Source organism: Pogoniulus pusillus, chromosome 25 (assembly GCF_015220805.1).
Source record: "Pogoniulus pusillus isolate bPogPus1 chromosome 25, bPogPus1.pri, whole genome shotgun sequence".
In the NCBI taxonomy this organism is placed as follows: Eukaryota; Metazoa; Chordata; class Aves; order Piciformes; family Lybiidae; genus Pogoniulus; species Pogoniulus pusillus.
In genome coordinates, this window is record NC_087288.1 from 9,252,187 (window position 1) to 9,279,920 (window position 27,734).

At 47.1% G+C, this 27,734-nt stretch overlaps 2 protein-coding genes and 2 long non-coding RNA genes across 9 annotated transcripts in view; 3 read left to right on the plus strand and 1 right to left on the minus strand.

Moving 5' to 3' along the window:
* LOC135186555 (ALK tyrosine kinase receptor-like) overlaps positions 1-16,710 on the plus strand; it is a 203,259-nt gene extending 186,549 nt beyond the window's left edge. For both annotated transcript variants that reach the window (XM_064164356.1, XM_064164357.1), the window contains 6 exons: positions 5,142-5,239; positions 7,481-7,573; positions 9,243-9,344; positions 12,187-12,321; positions 13,712-13,802; positions 15,311-16,710. In XM_064164356.1, coding sequence (XP_064020426.1) covers positions 5,142-5,239; positions 7,481-7,573; positions 9,243-9,344; positions 12,187-12,321; positions 13,712-13,802; positions 15,311-16,015 — 1,224 coding nt within the window. In that variant the 3' untranslated portion in view covers positions 16,016-16,710. The remainder of the gene's footprint in view (positions 1-5,141; positions 5,240-7,480; positions 7,574-9,242; positions 9,345-12,186; positions 12,322-13,711; positions 13,803-15,310) is intronic.
* An 11-nt stretch (positions 16,711-16,721) lies between these two features.
* Positions 16,722-20,812, plus strand: LOC135186558 (uncharacterized). The gene is made up of 2 exons (XR_010307020.1): positions 16,722-17,332; positions 19,863-20,812. It is a non-coding gene; the product is annotated as an uncharacterized LOC135186558 (long non-coding RNA).
* Positions 20,813-21,919: 1,107 nt separating this feature from the next.
* LOC135186559 (uncharacterized) lies at positions 21,920-22,789 on the plus strand. Its single transcript, XR_010307021.1, has 3 exons — positions 21,920-22,075; positions 22,279-22,398; positions 22,560-22,789. It is a non-coding gene; the product is annotated as an uncharacterized LOC135186559 (long non-coding RNA).
* A 586-nt stretch (positions 22,790-23,375) lies between these two features.
* CLIP4 (CAP-Gly domain containing linker protein family member 4) overlaps positions 23,376-27,734 on the minus strand; it is a 59,745-nt gene continuing 55,386 nt past the window's right edge. For all 5 annotated transcript variants that reach the window (XM_064164359.1, XM_064164361.1, XM_064164358.1 and 2 more), the window contains 2 exons: positions 26,587-26,659; positions 23,376-25,328 (listed from right to left, as the gene is read on the minus strand). In XM_064164359.1, coding sequence (XP_064020429.1) covers positions 25,007-25,328; positions 26,587-26,659 — 395 coding nt within the window. In that variant the 3' untranslated portion in view covers positions 23,376-25,006. The remainder of the gene's footprint in view (positions 25,329-26,586; positions 26,660-27,734) is intronic.

The window sequence follows — 27,734 nt, forward strand, 5'->3', positions numbered from 1 at the left end:
AAGCAGGCATGCCAGGGCTCCCTTTTCTGTGAGCACCCCTGTACAATCTCTGTGAAGGCTAATGTCAGAAGTGGATGGTTCAGCCCAGGCACAGAATGAGTTTCTTCTTTGGTACTTCTCTTTCTGCCTTCACAGTCTCTCTTTCCTTTCATCTTCTTTCCTTGTCTTTCCTGGCCTGTTTGAGGTTTTCTGACACTGACCTTAGCTCCTATTACACACTTGAAGATCCTCCCCTATCCCTGCATTTACCTTGCTCCCAGAACTGAAGCAGACCTAGTGCTGGTAATGATGTTTTCTCTGTGTCCCATGCCTGATTATTTAGTCTGAGGACAAGGAAGCAGACTGCCCCACTCTGTACAGCTACCCAAAAGGGGGTTGTAGTGTGGTGGGTTTTGGTCTCTTCTCCCAAGCAACTGCACCAGGGAGGTTTAGGCTGAACATTAGGAAAAATGTCTTCACTGAAAGTGTTGCCAGGCATTGGAACAGGCTGCCCAGAGAGGTGACTGAATCACCATCCCTGGAGGTGTTTAAAAGTCATGTAGATGTGGTGCTTGGGGATGTGGCTTAGTGGTGAACTTCGCAGAGTAGGATTAATGTTCGGACACAATGACCTTGAAGGCCTTTTCCAACCTAAAGGATTCTGTGATTCTAAGCTGGAAAAGACTCAGAAAAGCTTCCTTTTTAACACCTGAGTGAATGTGGACAGCCTGGCTGTGTGCAAACACAGATACACATGTTTCTTCTTCACTTACAACACCTTTCTTCCCCTTGCCTTGCCTTACTTCTTCTACTATCCCATGTGGTGGCTGCCTGGCTACAACTGCAGGGTAATTCACAGCCTGGCTGCCAGGACAGCTTCTGAGGGCCTAATGGCAGCTGTGAGTGCCGAGAGACCAGCCTGTGGTGCACATGTTTGACTACTAGCTTAGAAATGATGAAGGTAGGAGGCTGACTGGTGGGAGATGAGATATGTGTGGGGCATTTTGCTCTGGGAAACAGCTATGGAATTGGACTTACCCTCTACATGCACCTGAGGTGTGTCAGAGTTTCTGTACATAAGGCTTATGGCTCAGCACTGCTCTTAATGAGCCAGGAGCTGCTATGTTCCTCCTGTTTCATATTCTGGGAAGACAGGTAGATGACAGACACAGCAGGCTGGATATGTAGCTTTCCAGGGACATTAAAGGAAAGAAAAGACAAAGGGCAGTGCAGAGTAAACAGGCTTTGATGAGTGTTGCATCCAGCAGGAATAATTTCAGCACATAAGACCTAGCTGACTGCCTCAGTAGCAGAGGTGCACTGCTTACTGTGCAGTAAGCATCATATGAATTACTGTTGTCATTTCCCCCTGATTTTTTCCAGTTCTTTATTTTCCAGCTGATTTCCTTAGCCCCTTGTCTTTCCCACCTCCTTCTGTTTGCAATCTGATTGCAGAAGAGAGATTTATGTGTTCATTCTCTACCTGCCTCTCCCAGTTACTCTCCTCATTCTCCTGCCAGTAATTTTGAATTAATTTGCCAGTTTTGGTCAAATTTAATAGAACTATGAAAGGTATTAACCTGGCATTAATTCCAAGGCTTCAAAGAAGACACCACACTAGAGTGACCACTGGGCAAAACAGTTGTCTTGTTTGGCTTGCTGCTGGCCAGTGAGAACTTGCATAACTTGGGGGAAGACACCCACAGCATACTGTGAGTACTCAGCTACTGAAGAGTGTGGAAGGAAGCAGAGGGAATAGTGGAGGAGAAGGTGAAGTAAGGACAGGGGGGACTTAAGGCATCATAAGGGATATGAAATGGGAAGCTAGATCTACCACGGGATGTATCATGATATGAGGGACAGCTTAAAGGGAGATCACAGGATGTCAGGAGTTGGAGGTGACCTCTGGAGACCATCAGGTTTAACCCCCTTCTCAGAGCAGGGCCATAATCTGGTGCAGGTTGCATAGGAACTCATCCACACAGGTCTTGAAAGTCTCCAGAGAAGGAAACTCCACTACCTTTCTGGGGAGCCTGTTCCAATGCTCCATGACCCTTACAGTAAAGAAGTTCTTCCTTATGTTGAGGTGGAACTTCCTGTGCTGTAGTTTACATGCATTGCCCCTTGTCCTATCACAGGGCACAAGTGAGCAGAGGCTGTCCCTGTCCCTTCCTTCTTGACTCCCAGCCCTCAGATATTTATAGACACTTATTAGATCCCCTCTCAGTCTTCTCTCCAGACTAAAAAAACCAGGTCTCTCAGCCTTTCCTCACAAGGCAGTGCTCCAGCACAGATTATTTACTGCATGCTGTTTGCCTGTGTTCCTCATGCAATTAATGCAAGCAATATGCAGCAACAATTTTTCTGGGCTCCAAGTAAGAATGATCATATGTGTAAGGCAGATGTTCATCCAACATCATGGATACAACAGCAGTGACTCTTGCTGCAGTATTGTCACTTTGTGCCAGCCCAGTCTACCCCATGAGCTTCAGGTTCGTATTTCTCATGGGGTCCAGGGTTTACAGCCCTGAAGGGTGTCTGTGGTCCATTTCTAATTAAGTTTCACATCTATTACAGAACTATCCTTTCCCCTGGAGAAAGGCAGTCTGTTAGATTCAGAGACTCATTATGAGCTTTGCAGAATTGTCCATTCTGAGAAGTTCAGCACTCATCTCTCTCACACACAGCACAGCAACCAAAGAACAGCTCTGGAAGATAAATCATACACAGAGAAATCATTCCCCTCCTTTGTGTTGTGCAGCCTGTTGTGCAGAGCAGCAATTACACTGAACAATACACAGAATTCCCTTCACCTTTAGCAAGATGCAGTCTCACCTGGGGAGGTGTCACACCGCTGCTCTGAGCAGTGGTGCATTGCAGCTGCCATTGCCCATTCATCTGGGGAGCAAAAGCTATAAAGTGAATCCTTTGGTGTCTCAAGGCTGCTCCCCTTGCAAAATGAATCCCAAACCTCCATTTTTCAAACAAATTACATGGCTAAATTGCCCTTGGCTGGGAAATCACATCTGTTTTAGGACTGTATTTAGCCAAATAAAAGGAATTCATCCAAGGAAGGGGGGGAAGGGAGGAAAGAGGAAAAAAACCCTATGCTGTTCAAATCAGCTTGAGGCTTCAGCCTCCTGACTGCTTTGTTTTATAGCTCAGGTCTGGAATCGATTGCACAGTAAAGAATGGAGCTTTTTACCTTGTTTTCACTTCATTTTTTTGACTCTCCCTCAGAAGAGGAGGGAATGGGTAGCCTGAGATACTCATTTCCCTTTGGTCATGCCTGGAAAAGGAGGAAGGTGGCATCTGCATCCTTTCTTACTGTAGCCATCTTGTGTAGCTGGTGAGTCACTTGAATGCACAGAGATTGTCCCCCCTTCCTCATAGAAGGGAGTGGAGGGAGAGGCTTTATGCTTTCAGAAAATAGTTACAGAAGGAAAGGTTGGAGGGGAAATGTTTTAAAGAATCAGTTCAGTGCAGATGTGCAATGAACTTACTATGTAAACAAAAGAAATAGATAGACAGATGATCCATAGTTTTTCTGTTATGGCACTGAAAAAGCCAGACATTGCTCACACAGAGGTGAAGCATTTTCCAGTTATTTCATTAATCAGGTGTCAAGACCAAGTTTTTCCTTATCTTATTGGAAAATGTTAGGATGTTTTTAGGTTTTACCAGCAGCGTGAAAAGTTAACTGCTGCAGAGCCTGGACTTATTTCTAGTCCCAGTTAGCCATGGTTTAGATCAAGTAGGATGGTCAGCTTGGCATCACATCAGATAGAGGTATCTTTGGTCTCTTGGAGCAGGTCTATAGGTCAGCTACAAAGACAATCAGAGCTGGAGCACTTATCCTATGAGGACAGGCTGAAAGAATTGGGTCTGTTCAGTCTGGAGAAAAGAAGGGTCCAGGAAGCCAGAGCGGGCTACAGGAAAGCTGGGGACGGACTGTTTATAAAGGCCTGTGGTGACAGGACAAGTGGCAATGGTTTGAAACTAAAGCAGAGTAGATTTAGGTGGACATTAGGAAGAATGTCCACTTTACTATGAGAGTAGTGAGTCATTGGAGCAGCTTGTCCAGAGAAGTTGTGGATGCCTCATCCCTGGAAGTGTTTAAGACCAATCTGGATGAGTCTTTGAGCAACCTTGTGTAAAGGGAAATGTCCCTGCCCATGCTAGAGAAGTTGGAACTAGATGACCTTTAAAGTCCACTCCATCTCAAGCTGTTCTGTGATTCATCACAACAGAGAGCAAAGCCAGCAGTCCTGGTCACTGGTTTGTGCATAGGTGGAAGAGACTCATGGGCAGAATGGTCAGTGTCATAAGAGAGAGACAGAGAGTGGGATAAGCTTGTCTGACCCAACAACTAAGGCCACAGATGAAGACATAGCAAATGGCTGATGTGTAATAAACAGTCACTGCCACCCAGTTGTTTGTTACCACCCTGCTAGCAGCAACATCTTTCTTCTCCTCCCCCACAAGACTGGCACAGGGATTGCTAAGTCATAGCTCAGTGCAGAAGCTGATGGTTTGGCTTCAGTGGCCAGCAAACACTAACCAGTGCAAAGCCTGCCCTTTGCACTAAAGCATCTGGCTCCTGCTGGCAAGGACTGTAGACTTCATCAGAGGGGCAGGAACAAGGAGTTGGCAGCCTTAGTCTTCCATTGCCCTTGGCTATGCAAAGCTGTGTCAGTGCTCTGAGGGGCAAGACAAAGCCTACACAGATGTGGAGGAGGGAAAGAGCAAAATGTGACTCGTGCCCTTACAGAAAATGTCATTCTCATTGTTCAAGGTGACTTTAAAGAAGAGCTAGCAATAATACAAAGAAACAGGCCCAGTTCAGGTTGCAGATCTCCTTGAAAATCATGCTGAAAGTTCAGAAGAGACTCCCATGGGAACTGGTGGAAATTCTTCTGTGGGCATCCCAATGGAGCTGGGAAGTCAGATCCAGCTGTTCTGGTTCTGTCCCTAGGATGTATATGACATTGTGCCTCTGCATCATTTGCACAGTTCATGGATATGAGCTCTCTTTTGTGCCTTTTTGTAATCTCTTGGTGTACTAACATATGAGCTACATCACTTGTTGGCTGATTCCCAGGGCCATGCCAGTGAGGAATGGTCTTGCTTTTAATGTACGTTTGTCTCTTGTCTTTTGGCAGGGTCAGCCCTCCTCTCTTTCCATGCTGGACTTGCTCCACGTGGCTCGTGACATTGCTTGTGGGTGTCAGTACCTGGAGGAGAACCATTTCATCCACAGGTAGGTGGGTGCACCTGTGTCAGTAGGGGCATGACTTGCATACATGCAGACACTGGTTTGTAGTGCCCTGCTCCATATGTTTATGTCCTGCTGCACTCTAGTGGCTGGATACCTTTCAACAAGGGAGATGCCATCAGAACAATAGAAGCAATTAACAGAAAAGCTGCTTCAAATCAGGTTGCAATGGTCTGTAGTTTGACCAGAGATCCTGAGCTCTGTCTCAGTGCCTGCACTTGCACAGCCTGGTTGTCTTCTCTGCAGGTGGAAACACAGTCTTATGATAGAAGTCATCAAAGCTCTCCCCATCAGGAATTTTGCTCAGTGCCTTTCCACTCATTCTGAACCCCTTTTCCTCTCCCTTCCAAAGGGCTCCTGTACAAATACAGCCAGAAGGGCAACACATTGTGAGTGTTGTTACCTACTCCTGCTGAACAGATTTCTTGAAAGTGGCTGTGACTCCAGCCCAGGTGAACCTCATGAGGTTCAAAAAGACCAAGTGCAGGATGCCGCATCTGTGCCAGGACAACACTTGTCATCAATGCAGGCTGGGGGGTGAGGTAACTGAAAGCAGCTGTGGAAAACAAGACTTGGGAGTTCTGCTAGATGAGAAGGTGGACATGAGCAGACAGTGTGAGCTTGCAGCCCAAATGGCCAATGGCATCCTAGGCTGCAGCAAAAGAAGCATGGCCAGCAGATCCAGAGAGGTGATTCTGCCACTTTAGTCTGCTTTAGTGAGACCTCACATGGAGTACTTCATCCAGCTCTGGAGCCCTCAATATAGAAACTACATAGACCTGATGGGGTGGCCATGAAAATGATCAGGGGGTTGGAACACCTCTGCTATGAGGACAGGCTGAGGGAACTGGGTTGTTCAGGCTGGACAAGAGAAGACCCTGGGGAGACCTAATAGCAGCCTTCCAGTACCTGAAGGGGGCCTGCCAGAAGGCTGCAGAGAAACTGTTTCCAAAGGCCTGCAGTGGCAGGACAAGGGGCAATGGTTTGAAATAAGAGTAAATTTAGGCTGGATGTTAGGAACAAGTTCTGCACCATGAGAAGAGTGGAACACTGGAACAGGTTGCCCAGGGAAGTAATTGAGGCTCCATCCCTGGAGATGTTCAAGGTGAGGCTCAACAGGGCTCTGTGCAACCTGATCTAGTGAAAAATGCCATTGCTCACTGCATGGGGGGTTGAACTAGGTGACCTTTGGAGGTATCTTCCAACCTAAACCATTCCATGATTCTACTGAGTGGAGATCATAGAATCATAGAACGGGAGGGCTTGGAAAGGACCTCTGGAGATCATCTCGCACGGGAACACATCTAGGTGAGTTTTAAAAGTCTCCAAAGTAAGAGACTCCACAATTTCTCTGGGCAGTCTGGTCCAGAGGGACTGAAGTTCATTCTTCTGACAGTTACCCACAAGGTATGCCAGCACGTTATTCAGACCCCAAGGTTTACTACAGCCCAGCAGAGATGGAACTGGAGCTTTGCCTGCATAAGCAGATTCAGGCCCAGAACAACACCTGTACATTGTTGCATTTCCTGTCTCTGACAATACAACACCCACTTGACAATATTTGAACAAGCAGGCTAGGAGCAGGTGAGTGGATCATTCCCCAGACCAGCTTCACAGAACCACTGAATTGTTCCAGTTGGAAAAGATCTCTAAGATCATTGAGCTGAGGCACTTAGTGCCATGATCTAGTTGATTGGATAGGGCTGGGTGATAGGTTGGACTGGATGAGCTTGGAGATCTCTTCCAACCTGGTTGATTCTGTGATTCATTGACCCAAGCACAGCCACTGAAACATGTCCCCAAGAGCCACATCCACAGGTGTTTTTGCACAGTTCCAGGGAAGGCCACAGCACTGCCTCCCTGGGCAACCTATTCCAGTGCTTCATCAGATGGCTCACGATGGGACTAGCTGACATCAGCCCCACTGTTGTTTGCAATTCCTTGGAGAGTTAAAAACAACTCCTGAGGTAAAAGGAGGCTTCAGCTGGTAGATGCCCTGTGAAGTTTAAAGGGGAAATGTTAGAGTGCAGAACTGCTTCTGCTGTTTGGGTAGACTGGAATTTGGAAGGTTGTGAATTACCCATAAGCACTGCCTCTTCTGGCTGTGGTGGGTTCTCTGCTGCTCAGGAAATCGGTGCTGCTCTTCGGTTTCTTACTGCTTTGCAAAACTGGTGAATGATTAAGTGGTTCTCCTCTTTCTGTTGCTTTTCTTCCCTCTTCTTGTAGGGATATTGCTGCCAGGAACTGCCTCCTTACCTGTCGAGGGCCTGGGAGAGTGGCTAAAATTGGAGACTTTGGAATGGCCCGGGATATATACAGGTAGCAGAGCTGAGCCCAGGGTATCTGCCAGGGGAAGCTCACTGAAAGGAGTGATAATTTGTGCAGGGGAGCAGGCTTCTGCACTGCTCTGCCTAACCCTAGCAAGGCAAGAATGGAGAGAACCCACCCTATGAATCCCAGATACTGCTTTGTTAGTGCTTACCTTCAATAGTAGCTTAACTCTGATCTGGAGACTTCCCACTTTGACAGCTTTCTTCTGGGTAATGAAGTCTGATGGTCATGGAAGGCATTTTTCCTTCCTCTTGTACTCTGTCCTCAGTTTCTTGTCTTCACTTTCTCCACAATGAATGGCATCAATGTGCACTTTTGTTTTGTGGTCCCAAATCATTCTGAGTTTAATCCCTCTCCTGATGCTACCTCTGCCCCTCTGGTTTGGTGTCACTAGTAAATCTTCTCAATTTACTGCAGATAAAGGAGGAAGGTGCAGAGGAAGGTCAGGAAAATGTAATCACCCAACCTGGAATTCAGCCAAGACACAGGGTTAACTACTCTGCTCTTGCAAGAAGTGCCAGGAAATCTCTAATGACCATGAGCAGCGAGGGCTGCAGTTTGATTTCTCATCTTCCATATAGCACCTCCAGAAGAGCAGCACCCTGTCCTGCTGTGCTGAGGAATTGATTTGCCTCAGACTCCAAGGAAGGAATGCCTTGTACTCAGTAAGCCACACAGTTTATTCCAGCACTTTGTCCTCCTTTTTTCCTGCTTGGAGATTCTCCTGTGCAGTTACTAAACCAGGACTGACTCTACTTAGCTGGAGATCTGAGAGTAGCACAGCCTGAACAGAGTGCCACTTTCAAAAAACCCCAAGTGTATCAGAGCTGCTTTTGCTTTTTTCCTTCCTCTCTCTCCCTTCACAAAGAGCCCTTCCTCTGTCCCACTGTCAGAAAGGGACTCTGCTCAAACAAAGCAGCATCTGTGGCTCCCACACAATCAGCAGCACCAGTTGCCAAGATGATTTTTGGTGCTGATTTTTCAAAGGTGCCTTTGAAGTTTGCACATGTTTCTGTGCCCAGGAATATCCTTTGGATGGCCAGGCTGTGTGGTCACGAACAGTGAGCTGGAACAAGCAGCCTCCTGCAGCTGCCAATACAGGATTTGGGGCTTACAGGTTTCATTTGAAGTGATGATGACAACGACACTTCCTGTCTTAGGAGCGTGGAAGGTGGTTTTTGTTCTACTGCCCCATGTCTAGTGGCCAAGCATCCTCCCCATCAAACGCCTCACTCTTATAAATTTCACTTGTGGAGTTTCAGACAGAGTACATATGGGACAGGCTTTGATTATTTTTGGTGGGGATGCTCAAGGTGGCCACGTCTGAGGTGAGATGGAGATCTTGCTGTGGCTGAAAAGTGTAGGAGGGTGGCTTTGACAGCAGCAATTTACTGTGTGAGCAATCACTAGGAGTATGCACACAGATAAGCATAACCAGGATTCACCAGGTCAAGAGGGAGATGAGAGGACTCTTTCCAACATCTGCCCATTCACACTGTTTCTGTTGGAAGGAACAGGTCTCTTCAGCATTTTCCCTGCTATGCTGATTTACCTAAAGGAGGCTTATCATTTGAATATTTGCAGGATAATGACAGAAATCCTGAATTCATGGCACCTGCTGAATTCTTGCCTGACTTTGTTTTGTTTGCTTTTGCAGAGCCAGTTACTATCGGAAGGGTGGGTGTGCGATGTTGCCCGTCAAATGGATGCCTCCTGAGGCCTTCATGGAAGGAATATTTACATCCAAAACAGACACATGGTGAGCTTCCTTTCCTTCTCTGCTCAGCCTGTCTTTGTTGTAACCTCTTTTGTAAACTGTGAATAGCATAGAAAGGCTTGAGTTGGAAGGGACATTAAAGATCATTTAGTTCCAATCCCCTCTGCTGCGGGCAGGGACACCTCCCACCAGACCAAGTTGCTCAAAGCCTCATCCAGCCTGATCTTAAACGTTTCCTGGGGTGATATGTCCACAACTTCTCTGGGCAACCCATTCCAGTGTCTCACCTCCCTCACAGTGAAGAGCTTCTTCCTAATGTCCAATCTAAATCTACCCTGTTCTAGTCTAAACCCACTGCCTTTCTTCTTATCACCACAAGCGCTTATAAACAGTCCTCCTCCAACTTTTCCTGTGGCCTCTTTCAGGTACTGGGGGACCACTATGAGGTCTGCACAGAGCCTTCTCTTCTCCAAGCTGAGTAGCCCCAAATCCCTCAGCTTGTCATCATATTTTGTTAAAAGCACGTGTTCTCTATTTCTCCTTTACTGAAAAGACAAGCTGGGAGTTTCAGAGATCTTGGAGAAGACAAGGGAACAGAAAGATGAGACCTGTGCTGTAAGGGAGATGAGCAGGCAGGTGAGGGAGGTTGAGACAGATGCAAGTGCTGCTTTGCACCTTACAGGGAGGAAAGCTTTAGTTCCACACTGAGGAAAGCAGCACAGAAGACTTCCCGCAGGATCAATCCTGCCAGTGAGGGAGAATGCTTCAGTTTTCATCCCTGTGGTGGGTTGAACTGACCCCCAGAATAAATCACCAGACTAGCTCAGAAGGTGTGGAAGCAAAATGAAGCCATATTTACAAGGAGGCTGAAAATCTGGATCCATAAAAGTACAATGTATGTATACAAAATATATTTACAGTTATTAACAATTCAGAAACAACAAGAACCCCCTTGGACAAATCCAGAAAGGACTACCAGCAGCTTCCTTCTTATCCACCCCCTGCCTTTACCAGTGCCTCACAGGTGCAATGTATCAGCAAAAGGTCAGGAAAGAGATAAGGGAGTAATGGAAAGCAGGACTGCAGAGAGAGGAAAGCGAGAAGGAGGAAGAATAGTTTGTGCAGCAAACTAAGCCAGCAAGTGAATGGAATCATACAGACCTAGCCTTGTTTTTCATTTGTATCAAATCCATTTCTTTATTTACCTTTTACTCAAAAATGTCCAGAGAGTTCCTGTTTCTTTGTTTGTAATTTAGAACCAGGCTAGAGGGTTAGAATACCACAACCCATCCCTTCCATATCATTCCATTCTCTGCATAAAATTACCCATCTAATCTAAAATAGTATTTATGTGAGGAGTAGTAAACTACCACAAGCTCCTTACTGCAAGAAGGACATTGAGATGCTGGGGTGGGTCCAGAGAAGGGCAATGAGGGTGGTGAAGGATTTGGAGAAAGGGTCTTGTGTGGAGCAGCTGGGGGAACTGGAGGTGTTTAGTCTGGAGAAAAAGAGGCTGAGGTAAGACCTTTTGTCTCTCTACAGCTACCAGAAAGGAGGTTGCTAGTGAGGTAGGTGTTGGTCTGTTCTCCTTAGTAACTAGCAGTAGAGCGAGAGGAAATGGCCGCAAGATGCACCAGAGGAGGTTTAGATTGGGTATTAGGAAAAATTTCTTTCCTGCAAGAGTGGTCAGGGATTGGAACAGGCTGCCCAGGGAGGTGGTAGGGTCACCATCCCTAGAGGTGTTCAAGACACATGTGGACATGGCACTTTGGGACGTGGTTTAATGGCCATGGTGGTGTTGGGTTGATCGTTGGATTCTGATCTTAACACAGTTACACCTACAATTTGTCTTTATCTTGTATTGCAGGTTTCATACTTGTCCTGGTCTGCCATAGCACTGTAAGCTTCTGAGTTAGTGGTGACCAGAGAATGGGGGGGGGGAAATTGGATGAAGAGGGAGCAAGAGCTCAGGCTATGTGTGTTGGGGAAAGTATCACAGTATCACAGTATCACCAAGGTTGGAAGAGACCTCACAGATCATCAAGTCCAACCCTTTACCACAGTGCCCAAGGCTAGACCATGGCACCAAGTGCCACATCCAACCTTGCCTTGAACTGCCCCAGGGACGACGACTCCACCACCTCCCCGGGCAGCCCATTCCAGTGTCCAATGACTCTCTCAGTGAAGAACTTGGTCAGAACACAGCTCCTAAGCAGAAGGGTGGAGGCATATTGTCATACAGCTGAACTGCTGCCTGTCTGGTCACTGTGTGCCCAGAAGAGTTCCCCATTGCTGCAAGCAGATCTTTGCAGTTTTAATCAACAGGATGGTCATTTCCAAGCATCTGACCAGATCAGTGCTTTGGAGGGGGTCCTGTCCCAGCCAGTGTCCCCAGGGCTGCAGTGTCAGCGAGATTGTTTTTATTACGCACTGAGCAACAGGTGAGGGCTGTGAGGCTCAGAGCATTGGTGGGGATACACTGCCACAATATTCAAGAGAGAAAGGTGGACATAATTGGCTACTGCCCCACTCAGTCCTGTCTCCAGCAGTGGCTGATGTCTCAGAAAAGCATAAGCTGACTTTCACCTTCTTCACATCTAGCTGAGCCATGCTGAGTTCGAGGGCAAAGCAACAATATTTGTCTACCTGTGCCATAGACTTCACTCTCTCGTAGTCAACTACCAGTATCTGTTAGGTGACTCAAAGTCCACGAGTACAGCCATGAAGCTTACTTATGTCTGAATCCTGCAGCAGCGAGTTCCAGAAACTTCTTGAGCACAGCCTGCAGGAAGCAATGTTGACAGCGCTGCACCTGAGGGCATCTCCCCTTGGTGATGGTCTTTCTCATGTCCTTCACTTTGTTTTCCTTTGCTTCTGTATGCAGGTCCTTTGGTGTATTGCTGTGGGAGATATTCTCGTTGGGATACATGCCCTACCCTAGCAAAAGTAACCAGGAGGTTCTGGAGTTTGTCACCAATGGAGGAAGGATGGATCCACCTAAAAACTGCCCTGGCCCTGTGTATGAGATTTTTAACTTTGGTGTTATGTTCATGCAAAAAGGTTCTGTTTCAAGTGCTGTCCTCTAGTCAAAAGTTAAAGACTTTGAAGATTGATCTTATTGTTGCTGATCTGCCTTATTGGACTTGAGTGCTGGTAACTTCTCCACTATTTCACTTCTCTGCCTCTTTTTGAGGCTGATGCAGGGCCCCTTTTAGAAGTACTGACCACTGTTGGTTTGGTCAGAGATGGTCTCATATTTCTGTGTCTTAGGTTAGCTGTGAAAGTGCAAGTGCATGAGGCTCTTCTCAGGCAGGGAGAACTGCACTCCATCATCTGCAGCCCTGCCTGCCTTTAGTGTCCAAGGGATTTTGGGTGGGTGAATTAATGATGCAATCACAGACTAGCCAGGGCTGGAAGGAACTCCAAGGGTCCTGTAGTTCTAAACCCCCTGCCATGAGCAAGGACACCCTCCACTAGATCAGGTTGTCCAGAGCCACATCCAGCCTGACCTTAAAATCTTCCAGGGTTGGGGCTTCCACCACCTCCCTGGGCAACCTCTTCCAGTGTCTCTCACCAACCTCATGGTGAAGAATTTTCTCCTAACATCTAATTTCAATCTCCCCTCCTCTAGCTTGGATTCACTCCCCCTAGTCCTATCACTACCTGGTACCCTAAGAAGTCCCTCCCCAGCTTTCTTCTAGGCCCCCTTCAGATACTGGAAGACCACAATAAGGTCTCCTCGGAGCCTCCTCTTCTCCAAACTGAACAACCCTGACTCTCTCAGCCTGTCCTCATAGGAGAGGTGCTCCAGTCCTCTGATCATCCTTGTTGCCCTTCTCTGGACATGTTCCAGCATGTGCATATCTTTCTTGTAGCAGAGGCTCCAGAACTGGACACAGTACTCCAGGTGGGGGTCTTGTGAGAGCAGTGTAGAGGGGGAGTATCAATCTACCTACTGGCCACACTCCTCTTGGTGGAACCCAGAATCTGTCTGGCTCTCTGGGCTGCAAGTGTGCCCTGGCAGTTCATACTGAGCTTCTCATCTATGAGCACCCCCAAGTCCTTTTCTTCAGGGCTGCTCTCAGGCCAGTCACTGCCCAGCCTTTATCAGTGCCTGGGTGGGGGAGTTGATTGTCTGGGGTCCATCATCTGCAGCCCTGCTTGCCCTTAGTGTCCAAGGGATTTGGGGTGAATGAGTTAGTTCTCTGATATGCTGTGTATTTCACTCCTGATGGCCATGTTTCCGTGGTTACCAGTACCTCAGTTGTCTAGCTCCAGGAAAAGCAGAGTGCTCTTTTGCTAGGGATCAGAGTAGTGAGGTGTGCCTCTGGTTTCTAAGTTGCAGTGATTAGCTGTTGTGTACTAACAGGTTCTGCTGTTTATGAGCATCTCCCGTTCCACTCTTTCAGGTACCGCATCATGACCCAGTGTTGGCAGCACCAGCCTGAAGACCGGCCAAATTTTGCCATAATCCTGGAGAGGATTGAGTACTGCACCCAGGTATCTGTGTTCATTCACCTCAGATGAGATGGGTGGAGAGGGTTCTTGAGGAGTCACCTAAGCAAGCCAGAACATGACATGAGAGGGTAGCATTGAAATACTGCAGTCAGCAGTCCAGGGAGACTGTTGTCAGCCTGGGATCAGTGGCTGGGATATTTACCTCCCTTGGTGGTTGATCCTTCCTGTCTTTCACTTCTGAAAGGCACAGGCTTACACAAGCCTACACAGCACTCCAAAAGCACAGCTGGAGCTCTGCTTTTGCTTATAAAAGCACAGATTCCAATAAGCAGCTTTGCTGAGACAAGCCAGCACCTGTATGCACCTCATGTGTTTCATGGCAGCCACTCCAGCCCGGTGTTTACCCTTCAGACATGGCCAGTGCTGAGCAGAAATGGTCCTGGCTCACAGAATGGCAGGAGTTGGAAGAGACCTCTGGAAGTCATCTACTCTAACCTCCCTGCCAAAGCAGGTTCACCTAGAACCCGCGTCCAGGCAGGTTTTGAGTGACTCCGGAGAGTGAGACTCCACAACCTCTCTGGACAGCCTGTTCCAGTGCTTCACCAAAGCTGCTCCTCATGTTTAGATAAAACTTCTTATGTTCAAGTTTGTGCCCATTACCTCTTGCCCTGTCAAGCACCCTCGGCAGGAGCCTTCTGCTCTGAATCTGACCTGGCTGGAGACAGCAGGTGGAGACAGCTGTGCTAAAGAGTGGGAATTCTGAGGCTAGGCAATAGGGAAAGGGTGTGGATGGCTTTCCAAAACAAAGTCTGATTTCTTTCTTTCTGTCACCACTCTGAACTTATGAGGAATGAAATAGTTTGGAATAATGTTTTGCTGCCTGCCTCCCACAGCATTTGCCTGTGTCAGATTGCTTCCCCTTGCTGCTTGGGGGGTTTGGCTCTGGTTTTCATGTGTGCTTAGATCCTGGGATTGGGAGGCACCATCTTCTGCTCTCTGTAGCTTCCTGTGGTGTCTAACAATCATTAAATGCTGCCCAGATCACCATGTTTTCTCTCAGTTTAATTTTAAAAACTGCTTAAATAGTTCAGAACTGCAATCCCTACGGATTCAGGCTTCCAGTATTGCCTTCTCTCTGCATTCCCACTCCACTCTTGTTGTGTGAAGGCAATACTTTGATGGCTGAAACTTTTTCAATATTATCTGGGCACGTTATGAACTTGGAGATGATAGAGTCCAAAAAAAACCATTCCCACAGGAAATTTTGCTGGACATAAAAATTGGTTTTCATCAGGTTCGTGCCTCTGCTGTTCTGTGGTGAGTTTTTAGGGTTGCTTTCTCTTTAGAAAGTTTGATTTTAAGGGTATCCCACTGCACCTCACAACTAACTGCATTTGGTCAACATCTGCATGTGGACTGTGGGCTCTGGGTAAGGGGAATGGTGCTCTGTGATTGCAGCATGACAGCTGGCAGTTGTGCCAGGCTTCTGATCAAGTCCAAGTACATGTGATGGCAGCAGACCTTGAACTTGTCATTTTTCTCTCCAACAGGATCCAGATGTCATCAATACTGCCTTGCCAGTAGAATATGGCCCATCAGCTGAGGAGGAGGAGAAGGTGGCAGTGCGCCCTGATGATCCAGAAGGAATTCCTCCTCTCTTGGTCTCCACCCACCAAGACAGAAAAGATGACAAGCAAACTCTGCCATCTCCACCACCCCCCCCATCAGCCATCACTGCTGGAAAACCTCTAGGGAAAATGGGAGCCTTGGAACCACCGGTGCTGGGGAAGGTGCAGTCGGGCTCAGCAGGGGGACACATCAACATGGCCTATGCCCAGTCCAATCCCCCGTCTGAGCTGCACAAAAGCCGAGGCTCCAGGAACAAGCCCACCAACCTCTGGAATCCAACCTACGGTTCCTGGTTTGCGGAGAAGCAGGCCAGCAAGAGCAGTTCTCTGCTGGAGAAGGAGATGCCCGAGAGGGAGAATTTAGGACAGGAAGGGAACTGTACTGTGGGGCCCAATATTGTGACTGGCAGGCTGCCAGGCTCCTCCCTGCTATTAGAGCCATCTTCCCTAACAGCAAGCGTTAAAGAAGTGCCTCTTTTTAGGCTCCGCCACTTCCCCTGTGGGAACGTCAACTACGGATACCAACAGCAGGGCTTACCCTTAGAAGCCTCCACTCCACCTTGCGCTAGCAGTTACGAGGACCCTGTCCTTAGAAACAAGAGTCACATAACTCAGCAGGGGCCATGAGAGCCCTCTTCCTTCTTGACTTTCCCCCCTGTGGCCCCTGAGCCTTGAAGAGACATCCTGATACCCAATACACCACAAGCAAGGGACCTGACAGCGTTACCTTCCCTTTTGTGCCAACTTGCTCCAAAAGTGCCACCCTCAGAGATGTCATTCCAACTAACCTGAGAGGCTCCAAATCACCAGAGCCCCAACATGTTCAAAGAAACAAGGGGGAGGGAGAATACAGGAAACAAATGTTAACTTGTGAGGCCCAGCTGCTGTTGCATCAACTCATAACGCATGGTTGTTGTCATGCCCTTCCTGTGAGCTTGTCTCAGTTGTGTGTTCCCTGCTTAAGTGTCAAAGCCACAGCTCCACTGCCTTGAGTGTTTCATGTCTGAGGTTTTCCATGCCAAACTTGTGGTTGCTGTGGAACACCTGGAGAGCTCCTGCAGCTGGCAGAGGTTGTAGTGGGTTTGGGGAAAGCATCCTCTAGCCAAAGCAAAAAAAGATGCATCGACAGCGTTGAATGGGGATGCAATGGCACAGTCCCAAGTTGTGTTCCAGCTACAGACCAGTCTTCAGAAGTCCTTGAATGCACAGTGGTTATGGGCGTGCTGGCAGGGCACTAGAAGGACACTGCCCATGCTGCATCGCTTGAAAGAGAGGAGAGGAAACATAGAGGATGGGTCTAGATGCTGTGAGGCATTCTCAGCTGTGGGGGGAGGGTTGTTTACCTGGGGGGGTGGTTTGTTTTCTTTTTCCTGTGCTAAGAGCAAAAGCCCAGTAAAGCCCTTTAAAATTCATTCCATCCTGTGGAAGTAGGAATGTCTTTCGCCGGGAACTTGGGCACCTCAAGCGGCACCAAGGTGAAGTTTTCAAGGACTGTGGGAGAAGCTCTCTCCACACCCTGACAATGGGACAGCCACCTGCATACCTCAGAGGGTCACAACAGCCTTTGGCATGCCCTGTACTAACAGTGTAAAGGTGGAAGACGAGATCATGCCACAATCCAGATGCCAGATACTGTCTGTCTGTGAGGGGTTTAGAGCCCTTGTTCTTCTTCGTGGTGTCAAGACAAACACTGCAGTGACTCATTTTGTACACCTCGTGCATGAGAAATATTCCAGTTAAGTGTATTGTCAAAATATAGGTGTAGGAAATAATTCATGTGTAAAGATGTGCATTAGTAACTTCAACTTAGGGTTGCAAAGGTTCATGTTTTAGCATGAAGGCTATCCATGGAGCATCAGCAGAGGAATGTGAAGGTGTCCTTCAGCCCCAAGGCTCTTCATTTCAGTGAAGTGACTGAATCTGGCCCTGGATCCAAACATTGAGGTAAGCTTCCTCTCTTCATAAGGGAACAAACCAGGATCTGCGCATACTTGCTGCTAATCTTTGAGATGTGCAGACTGAAATCAGAGGGCTTGGTTTGGGCCACCCCCTTTGTAAAGAGAGAATTGTAAGAGGGATGAAGGTAGTGTGCTCTCCCAGCCAATGTCTCTGATACACAGAACTCAACCCCCTTTTTCAGGCAAACACCAAAATTGCCTGTGGTGTTGGTTAATGAGCTCTGTGGTAAAGGGTTGGACTTGATGATCTATGAGGTCTCTTCCAACCTTGATGATACTGTGATAGAGTGTGATTAATGTGGCTGTGCTCTTGTGTTGGGAAGCTCGAGTCAGAGGCTGCTCTGAATTTCATGCTGGGTTGCCAGGAAGCCACTGGAGTCTGCTGCACAGGCTTGGTGGGAACAACGAGGGTTACATGTTGAGTGTTCTGCTGCTGCACACAGGCTACTTTAGCTTGAGCTAAGGGAGTGTTTGTGACCTCCGTGGTTGTTAGGCTCACAGCTCTTGTCATGAAACAGCCACTGTGGAGGGGTTCTGCCCTGCTTAGGACTGTGTTAGTGTCACACTGGGCTCTCTCTTGCCAGCTCAGTAAGCACAATAAGGTAGTTGCCTAGAGTCTCAGGAAAGCTGATTAATTCAGGAGGCAAGCACTATCAGAACCATTTCTTACACGAGGATCACGTTCACATATAATAGCAATTTTCATTTAAATATTCCAACTTTCTCATTTTCTCAAGGGCTGAAGCTTCCCATTATTTTCTTTATCTCTTCTTTGCACAGGAGCACATTCCAAGTTGTTTTCTTGCTGCCCTGCCACTTACCGAGAGAATCTAAGCTGTATGCTGATGAGTGTTCTCAAATACACAAGGATCAAAAGTTGGAAAGTTATTGATCTTTGACTAGCTGAAATTATTAATTCTTGGATCTGGAGCAGCAGCTCAGATGCTGCAAAAATGCAGATAAGCTGCCAGGTGATGATGTTAAAGGTAGTAATTCTAAAGCAGCTTTAAAAGCACAGACAGCAAGAGATGATAAGTTTTGGAGGGGATGCAGGGAGGGATTTTTCCCCAGCCATACTGATAGAGTGATTGCTGCTCTGCAGCTTGTGCCACATTGTTATTTTATCACAGAATTTCAACTCAAGCAGAGAATGGGAATTGTTAAAAAAACAAAGGAGCTAAACCCATTACTGCTTCTTACCTGTGGAGTACGTGGGGAGACAATTCTGGTCAGGGGAAATGGTGGATTGCTACTGGAAATCTCCAGTCTGCTGGGTACAGTGCATTGAGGTAAATACTGCTCAGCACTAGCAGCTGGTTTTAAGTAAGCTCCTTCCAGTGTCTCCAGTGTAAAATGCTTTGTTGTGGATTTGCTTGTTTGTTTGTGATGGATTTTGTGGTTTAATTTTTTGAGGGTTTTTTTTCAATCCCTCCCCCTCTTAACTCTGGGAATTCAGAAATCTGGTTGGGCTTATTTTGAAACGTAGCAGAAGGTCTCTGAGCTCTTCCACAGCAAGCATTTAGTTTGGTACTCTCATGTGTTTCCCAAGCACTGTACCCCAGCCTGCAAAAAAAGTGCTGTAAATACTGATGCAGCTCAAATCTTGCCACTCAGAAGCAAAGGTTGGCACATCTGCCTGCCCTCTTAGAAAACACATATGATGGCAAATGATTGCCTGCACCAAAGAGTGCTCTGCTCCTTGTGTGCAGGCTGCCTCAAAGAGTTTCCTGGTCATTCTGCCATTGCTTTGCTTAATTTTAAGCAGCTCTGATGGAAGGCTCACTAGCAGCAGTTTGTTCAGTGTGGTAGGAAAGAAGCTGCTGAAGGGCTTTCCTAGGGACAGTCCAAGCAAAGCAGAGCCAAGGAAACAACAGCAGCTCAGCTTTGTGTGCTGGAGTAAAGCCAACGGACTGAAGTTCAGAGGTGACAGACTCCATGTGTGGGTGCAGGTAAAGAGATAATTCACTTGACACAGTTGTAAGGAGACTGTGGCTTAAATTCCATATCAGAAGGTGCTTCAAAGAATTTGTTCTAGCATTTCTCTTGCATCTGGAAGTGCTCAGAATTCTTGTTTTGCCTGTTCCAGTTGCCAGCAGTTTCAGTCCAGCATATTTCCTATGGCTGTGCACCAGTAGCGAGAGCATTTTGTTGAGTCAGGAAGGAGGAACTTTTAACTTCTGTGTCTAGAAATATGCACCTGCTCAGTTCTCAGAGCTGCAGGGAACAGAAGGGGCTTGAGTCACCATGAACTCACTCTGGCATGTGTCAATCCCAAATTCCCTTATTAACCTCCACACACACCAGGCTTTAAACAGTGTTGTGGGGGGAAAAGAGGCAGGGAGAGGGGAGCAGAATTCAAGTTGTTTTAACCCTTTTATCCATTTTTGTCTGGCTTCTTTGTTTTTCAGTAGAGGTTATTGAGGTGTAGACTTTTCCAAGGAACTTTTTAAGAGTGTTCATCTTTTTTGATTGGCAGTATTTGCAGTCTGGTCTTACCTGTCTTCCTCACTCCACAGTGGAAAAGCGGGAAGCAGTATGATCTACAGGATGTGAAGCACCACTGGGAAAATCCTCTGCTACCACTCTCATACCTGGAAATGGCTTGTTTCCATGTGGATGTTGCCTGTTTCCTAGACAAGTTAGGTAGGTTTGTGATTCTATAAGCTGCTGAAGGTAAACTAGGTTGGGATGCCTGTTTGTCTGCCTTTCCAGCTGTTCCTTCATCTTCTTTTTGGCTGCTGACCCTTGTTTCTCCTTCACACGCCTGGAAATGAAGCAAGGCAAGAGGTCTGGGTGGCTCTGCTCCCTTGAGGAGCAGCGGGAGGAGTGGCAGTGGGAGAGGAGCGTTGCTGTAGCAAGGGGTGGGCACAGGTACCACAAGTTGAAAGCAGGAAGGCTGCATGGCTGTGGCCGAGTCAGCCTCTCCCCGTGGCGTGGCACTGCAGGGCCACTGATTTCCTTCCCGGCCGTGTGCACAAAAGGGGAGAGGCTCAGCCTGAGAGCAGCTGCAGCAGCACTGGGCACAGTCAGTTGCACACTGCATAATGGAAGAGGTCTGATGCAGGCTGTGAAGGACTGAACTTGGCCTGTCTGCTCCTGTAAGTAAGCCTGCCCACCAGGTGGCAAGAACCTTGCCATAGGAATAGCATAAACCAGCCTTTCACAGCAGCAAAAAAAAGACATCACCTCTGTCTGTCCCGAAGTTAAACCCATCACAGGAAAACTGTCCCAACTGTCTGCATCTGGCTTCTTTTAGTGACAAGCTTCATTAGAGGAGTGTCTGTCTCATGCACAGCATTTTATGCACCATTGTTTATACAGGAAGGGCCTGTGCACTTCAGGGATACTATGAAGAGAAATACTAATCTATGGTCATTGAGTATTTTGTATTGAATAGTGTCTTTGTATTGTAAACAAGTGTAGTGAACCATGAGGCATGAAGACAAATAAAATGGCTGTAGCTGGCTTTCTCTGTGTTGGGCTCTCTCCTGCTTGGATCCACGTGAGAGGAAGGTCTCTGCACATCAATTTCTACTTGGTGAAGTTACAGGAGTATTAAGGTATGCTGACACCCCAAGGGGCACACATGAGACAGCCACCTTCCTGGTTAGCAGCAGAGTGGTTAAGACTTGTTTGCATTGCCAATGTCACACCTCCAAGCTTCTTGCTGTTAGAATGGCTTGGGTTGGAAGAGACCTCCAAAGGTCATCCAGTCCAACCTCCCCTGCTGTAAGCAGGAACACTGCTCAGAATCTTGTCAAGCCTCACCCTCAGTATCTCTAGAGATAAGGTCTCAACTACCTCCCTGGCAACCTGTTCCAGTGTCCCACCACCCTCATGGTACAGAACTGTTCCTAATCTCCAATCTACATCTCCTCTAATTTCAAACTACTGCCCTTCATCCTGTCACTGCAGGCCTTTGGAAACAGGCCCTGTGCAGCCTTCTTCAGGTACCACTAAGGCTGACTTTGGCCTGAAGGAAAGTGGCCAGTATAAAATGAGAACAAAGTATATGGTGAAGAGAGTGTTTGGGTGCTTCCATTCCTAAATGTTTATATCTTAAAATAGCTTCTTTGTTGTTCTCCAGCACACACACCCCCTGGTTTTGGTTTTTTTTTTTGTGAGTCTGGCTATGACCTTTGAGTAGATGTAATTATAAGCTGCATTTTAATACAGTGTAGTGCCAGTATGGAGTCCTGTGACCAGCAGAGTGGGTCCTGGCTTGAAATGGTCACCTACCCCAATACCACTCCTATGTCAGTTTTCTCAAGTATTGGTCCATGAAAATAGAACTGGTTTATCCCTAAGCCTTACTGTCCTTCTCCTTCACCTGATCATGCTCCTGCAGGCTAGTGTTGTGGTTTAATTAACAAGGCTGCTTTTCCCTAGCAGGAATCTGTCAGGCAACTTCCGTCTTCATTTCCTCCAGGCTTTGGTTCCTCCCTACCTGCAAAGGGAGCCTTCCTGTGCTCTCCTAGATCTAATCACCTACCAGCCAGACACCACGTGCTGGTTGGAGCTGACACTGCCTGGCACTCTTTGCTCTGATTTCCATTTTTTTCCAGCGTTATCTGCGTGTAGCCAGGCAGGAGAAAGGCTGCAGGAGATAGCTGCTATGTGGATTTCATGGGCACGGTTTGTTTCCACCTGACAAGGCTGCTTCAAATGGACACCATTTAAAAGCCACGATGTATATGTTGGAATTGCCACCTATGCAACACCCTCACAGGTAAGGGAGCTGACTTTTCAGAGAAACCAGGTGGTTCTGCAAGTCTGCAGGGCCATTTTTGGGTCCTTGTGCCACACCTTGCCGGCTACCAACAAGCACAGGATCCCTGCACAGACATCAACAAAACAATGTTTATCTAACTGGACTGAACTCACGAGAAAGTAATTCCTCCTCCTGTCACACCTGTGACCTCTCATTTCTAGCACTGAAGAACCACATTTTCTGAAACTGGACCCCAGAAACACTGTGGAACAAGGACAAGCCTCAAAGTCCACACAGGCAGCACAGAATTGCTGGGGACCATCTGTTTGTTTGTGGAACAGGTAATACTTTATTTCTCTAGGCTATTGGAACTTTGAGGGTATTTTGGCTTGCTTCTACTCAGTCTGGGGCTGTGACCATACAGACTTCAGCACACCACCTCATTTCAAACTTCACTGCCACTTCTTTTCTGTTTGGTGTTTGTCTTTTTAATGACACTGAGTGCCCTCCTGCAGAAGTTGAAGAAAAGGATTATGGCAACTTACCTTGGATTTAGGAAAGTACAAATCCCTTCACACCACCAACTTGAAGACAGCCTTCAGTAATCCTCTCTGGAATGGTGGGACTGATTTATTTGTGTTTCAAGCCACCTAAATTTACAGTGCTTCTTGCTTCCTTGCAGAGGATTCTCAGTGCTACCAAACCAGCTCCATACTGATAACAGAGGAGCAAGCCAGGACTAACCCAAAGTGCTCTAGTTGATACAACCAGAGCTTTTAGGAGAGGTGTGCATGTAGCTGAAGGGAAAGCACCTTGTGCCGATGCTCAGTTAGTTTCTATGCCCTCTTTTCAACCCCTCTGGCAGGAAGCAGTGAAGTCCTGCAGTCTTTGCTAGCCCAGGCCACTGCACTGAACTTCCATCTGAACTGGATGTGGCTACAGTGCTCTGGAAGGTGCAGAATGAGCAGTGAATCAGAAAGACCTGTGCAAGACATGCCACAATGGTGTGACTGCAACAAAGTCCCTGAGCTTGCTCCCTTACCTACACACTTATTCCCCTTCAAACCTCCTGGAGAACTCCCACTACCCAGGTAGTTACATCCCTCCCTTCTTCTCAGGCAGGAAACAGCATTTCTGTAACAAGTGTTCCATCACAGAAAGTGAACTGCCCACCCAGGAGCACAAGGTTGGTACAAAGCAGTGAAATATGCTTTGTCAAATGAAGAGCTAGAGGATTTAATGCCTTGTGGTTGATGATGTTCCATACTGTATGCCCACTGTCTAGTCGGTACATAAAGGACAGACATGAGAGAGAGGCTGTAATTCAGTCATTTTAATTCCAGATGAGAATTCTCTTCGCCATACTATTGACCAGGGTTTAGTTTTACTAATACTAGCAAGAAAACAAGATATTGGATAAAGCAAAGTTCAGTACCTCACTGAACATCTGCACCTTCAAATATAAAGTATTAACAGTTTGGGGTTTGTGTTTTTACATTCAAAAGGTACAGCTCTCAGGCTGCATTAAAAACTCACATAAGTTAGAATACAATATGCATTATTTTAAATACAGCTCAGGAAAAATAGCTACAGCAAGAGTTAGAAGAAGGTAACAGCAGCAGAATTCTATCTAAAAATAGGATATTCTGGTGTCATTTAAAGTGTCAGTTCTTCAAGGAGGTTAAGAGCAAGCAGATTAAGAGTAAAATAACTGTTCTGGAACACAAAACCCTCTCGATAAGATAATGCTGAGCAATTATACGTTTAAAACATGGACAAAGCATTAGCTGCTTCAAAAGGCTGCTACACAAAGAATGTCACATCAAGGTGCATTGCAATGCTCCACCTAAAATCCTCCATCACTTATGGTCAGATTCTCACAAGAAATCTACACTGGGAACTGTTCTGAAGGCAACAGAAAAGAATCATCCCTCGCCAACCACTCACAGCGACAGTGGCAGTTTGGCTTGAAAACCCTGCCCAGGCTCCAGACCCCTGGCAGGAATTGCCATGCTGGATTCCTACACAGTATTTAGGATGAAGCTGCTCTGTACAGTTCCACTTCAGGTTTATTTGCATTTAAAAACTGTGACACTCATAGCCTGCAGCACAAAAAACGAACAGAAGTCTTAAAAAGGAGGGAAAGCTCTCCAGGAGAGAGCAAAGTGCATTTTAGAGAGTGCTTCTTATATCTAGCTCCTTCTACGCATACAGCAACGACAAAAAAGTGCCCCTTTTTTTTAACATGCAGCATATTTGTGCTTTTTAGTTACCTGCTGCCCTTCACTAGGAAAGGTGCAACTCCTTGTATTTATCAGCCCTTTTGTTCTGCAGCGGCGGGGGGATGGGGGGAGAAGAGGAGGAGATCTGAATGATAGGGGTAACAACGCTTCCCAACTGCTTGGAAAAAGCTTGGGGCTCGGCGGTTTTTGCTTTCTTATTGCCAGTAGCTGGTACAGGAGTTGAGGAAGTGCCTGGTAACCAGACTAATGCCGCTCCTTAACCACCTCCTCTGCCAGAAGCAGGCAACGTGCAAAGCATTAGCAGTTCCTTAGTAGGTGGAGGAAAATCCTTCTAAGCACTGCATGAATCACAGAGCAACTTTAGAGAAGGCTGGAGATCCTCCCTCCCATTCCCTGCCGGGAACCTTATTCGGCTAAATACAGCATCTCAAGCCCAAGAGGTTTTGCAACAACCTTCTCAGGTAAAAACTCTTTCAGTAGAAGTACAGTAGTGGTTTTCCTTCTTAATGCAACCTAACTTTTAAAATCTCTATTTATACGTATTAAAATATATCTTTTATATATATATATATACACACACAGACATATATGTAAAATGCAAAATAAGCAGATTCGATCAGTTCAAAACAGCTTTCCACTCTAGACTGGGGCTGGGAGCAGTTCAGAGCTAATTTAAAATACTGCCTCCTGCAGAGCACGTTCTGGCTCAGCAGATATCATCAACCAGTTTTGCCCCGTTGATGCCACGGTAGGTGACCCTGCTGGGTCGCACCAGGACGCCGTGGTTCAGCCTGCAGGTAAAATACCTCTTCTCCCCCACGGCCCCGTCGTTCCTGCCCTTGGCGCTGCGCAGCTCAAGCCCCAGCCAGACCCCTGGGGCAAAGTCTGTAGGACCAATGTATCTGATTGTCCCCATTTCGTTGGAGCTGGTCAGAAGAACCTGAGAGCCTTCGTGCAGCTTCACTGGTCCCTCGCTGTTAGCTGTAGCGGTGTTACTCCAGCTGCGTCGCATCACTGAGCTCTTGGATCTGCTTGGGGAAAGACAGAGAAATAAATAGAGGGGAAAGCAAAGAATATACGGGGTGGGGGGGAAGGTAGCAAAGAATATACGGCAGGGGGGGAGGGAAAGAAGCAAAGAATATACGGCAGGGGGGGAAGCAAAGAAGGGGTGAAGTCAGGAAAAGGCAAAAAGCATACATAAGGGCAGGAAGGCAGTAAAGAGCAAAAAATAGGGGGAGGAAAATGAAGGAAGAGATGAAAAATAAGGGGGGAAAGGAAGGGACAAATACTAGGGGGAAAAAAGAAAAAGGGGAGGTGGGAATATTATCCTTTTCTCTATAAAACATCCAGGACAAGTCTGTAAATGATTAAGTGCATGAAAAAACATGAAACCCCCTTCTTAAAAACACTGAGTTTGATCTCATGTCACTAGCAAAATGGGGAGTAACATTAGCAGGCAAACAACTGGAAAAGGAATCTCCTTTCACCTGATGCCAGGATCCACAACATGCACTAGAGGTGACAGTGTCAGCACATTAAGCAGTACAAAACCCTTCATTTGGGACTTGGAAGAGCTTAGCTAAAACAACTTTTAGGGTCCCCATCATAAGAAAGACACAGAACTGCTGGAGCCTAAGTCCAGAAGGCCACAAGGATGATCCAGGGGCTGGAGCACCTCTGCTGTGAGGACTGGCTGAGGGAGCTGGGGTCGTTCAGCCTAGAGAAGGCTCCAGAGGGACCTCAGAGCTGCCTTCCAATACCTCAACAGGCTGGAAAAGGACTTCTCGTAAGGGTGTCTAGCAACAGGACTAGGGGAATGGTTTTAAGATGAGGGCGATTAGATTTACACTGGATCTTAGGAAGAAGCTTTTCAGTACAAGGGTGGCAAGAATCTAGAATGGGTTGCCTGGAGTGGCTGTGTATGCCCCCTCCATGAAGGTGTTTAAGGCCAGACTGGATGAGGCTCTGGGCAACTAAGTCTAGTTGAGAGTCATCCCTGCCCATAGCAGGGAGGGGGTTTGAGTAGATCATCTCTGAGGTCCCTTCCAACCTAAGCCATTCTATGACTACGCAGTGATGAACAGTTGGAAAACTTTCAATGCCAACCTGAATCCAAGGACTGTACTCCTGAATAGCAATGGGAAAGCAGTTAACTACTGGTCCATTTTAGAAGAAGAAAAAATGAACAGGTAAAGATCCAGACACAAGTGAAAAATCACCTTTTGAACAAGAAACAGAAAAGCTAAGAGCCAGCTCTGCCAAACGTTTTAAAATCAAGACACTCACCTGGCAAAGGAGTTTCTTCTGTTTATCTCCTTCTGTGAGGATGCAGAAGTGCTGCTTAGACTGCGTCTAAAACCTAAGTGAACAGGTTAATTAGATGTGTAGGCCTTTAAAAGCCCCATAACCCCTTCTAAATTCAAAACAGGCATTTCAAAGTTTTGGGTTCTTTCCTACTGCTTGCATTACATTTGTGACACCTTTTTTTCCCCCTTCCAATTTGGAAATCAAGTGATGAGACTTCTCAGCAGCGTCTGGTAATTCCAAGCACAAATCCAGGCTGGGCAAGGAGCAGCCCAAGAGCGGTAAGGAGGAGAGGGACTTGGAGGTGTCAGTTGGTGACAAACCGCCCATGAGCTTGCAGTGGTCACTGGCAGCCCAGAAGGCAGCTGTGTGCTGGGCTGCATTCAGAGCAGGGAGAGCAACAGGACAGCTGAGGCTGTTCAGCCTGGAGAAGAGAAGGCTCTGTGGAGACCATACAGCAGCCTTCCAGTACCTAAGTGGGCTACAATAAAGCTGGGGAGAGACTTTGGACAAGGGCTTGTAGTGACGGGATGAAGGGGAATGGATTGAAGCTTGAGGAGGGCATATTTAGACTGGAGATTAGGAAGAAATTCTTGACAAGTGAGGGTGCTGAGGCACTGGAACAGGCTGCCCAGGGAGGTTGTGGATGCCCCCTCTCTGGAGGTGTTCAGTGCCAGGTCGGATGAGGCCTTGAGCAATCTCCTCTAGTGGAAGATGTCCCTGCCCATGGCAGGGGGGATTGGAACAGGGTCTTTAAGGGCCCTTCCAACCTAAATGAAGCTATGAATCTAATGTTCAAATTCTCAAAGATGACAGAATTGCAATTAAACAAAGCAAACACAGGTGATTTGAAGCAGCCTTTTCACAAAAAGCCTAGTTAAGGAAGAAGAAAAATAACTAGCTCAAGCAGCTCATGGACGTTCTACTAATTGCATAGGGATCCCTCCCAAGTTATTCTGAATTGAGATTGGTGAAGGGATGAAGACCAGATGGCTATCTGATGAGAAGGCAATACAGTAGCAGGGGAGCACTGAATGGTTTGGGTTGGAAGGGCCCTTCAATATCATCCAGTTCCAATGCCCCTGCCTCACACAGGGACACCTTCCACTAGACCAGGCTGCTCAAGGCTT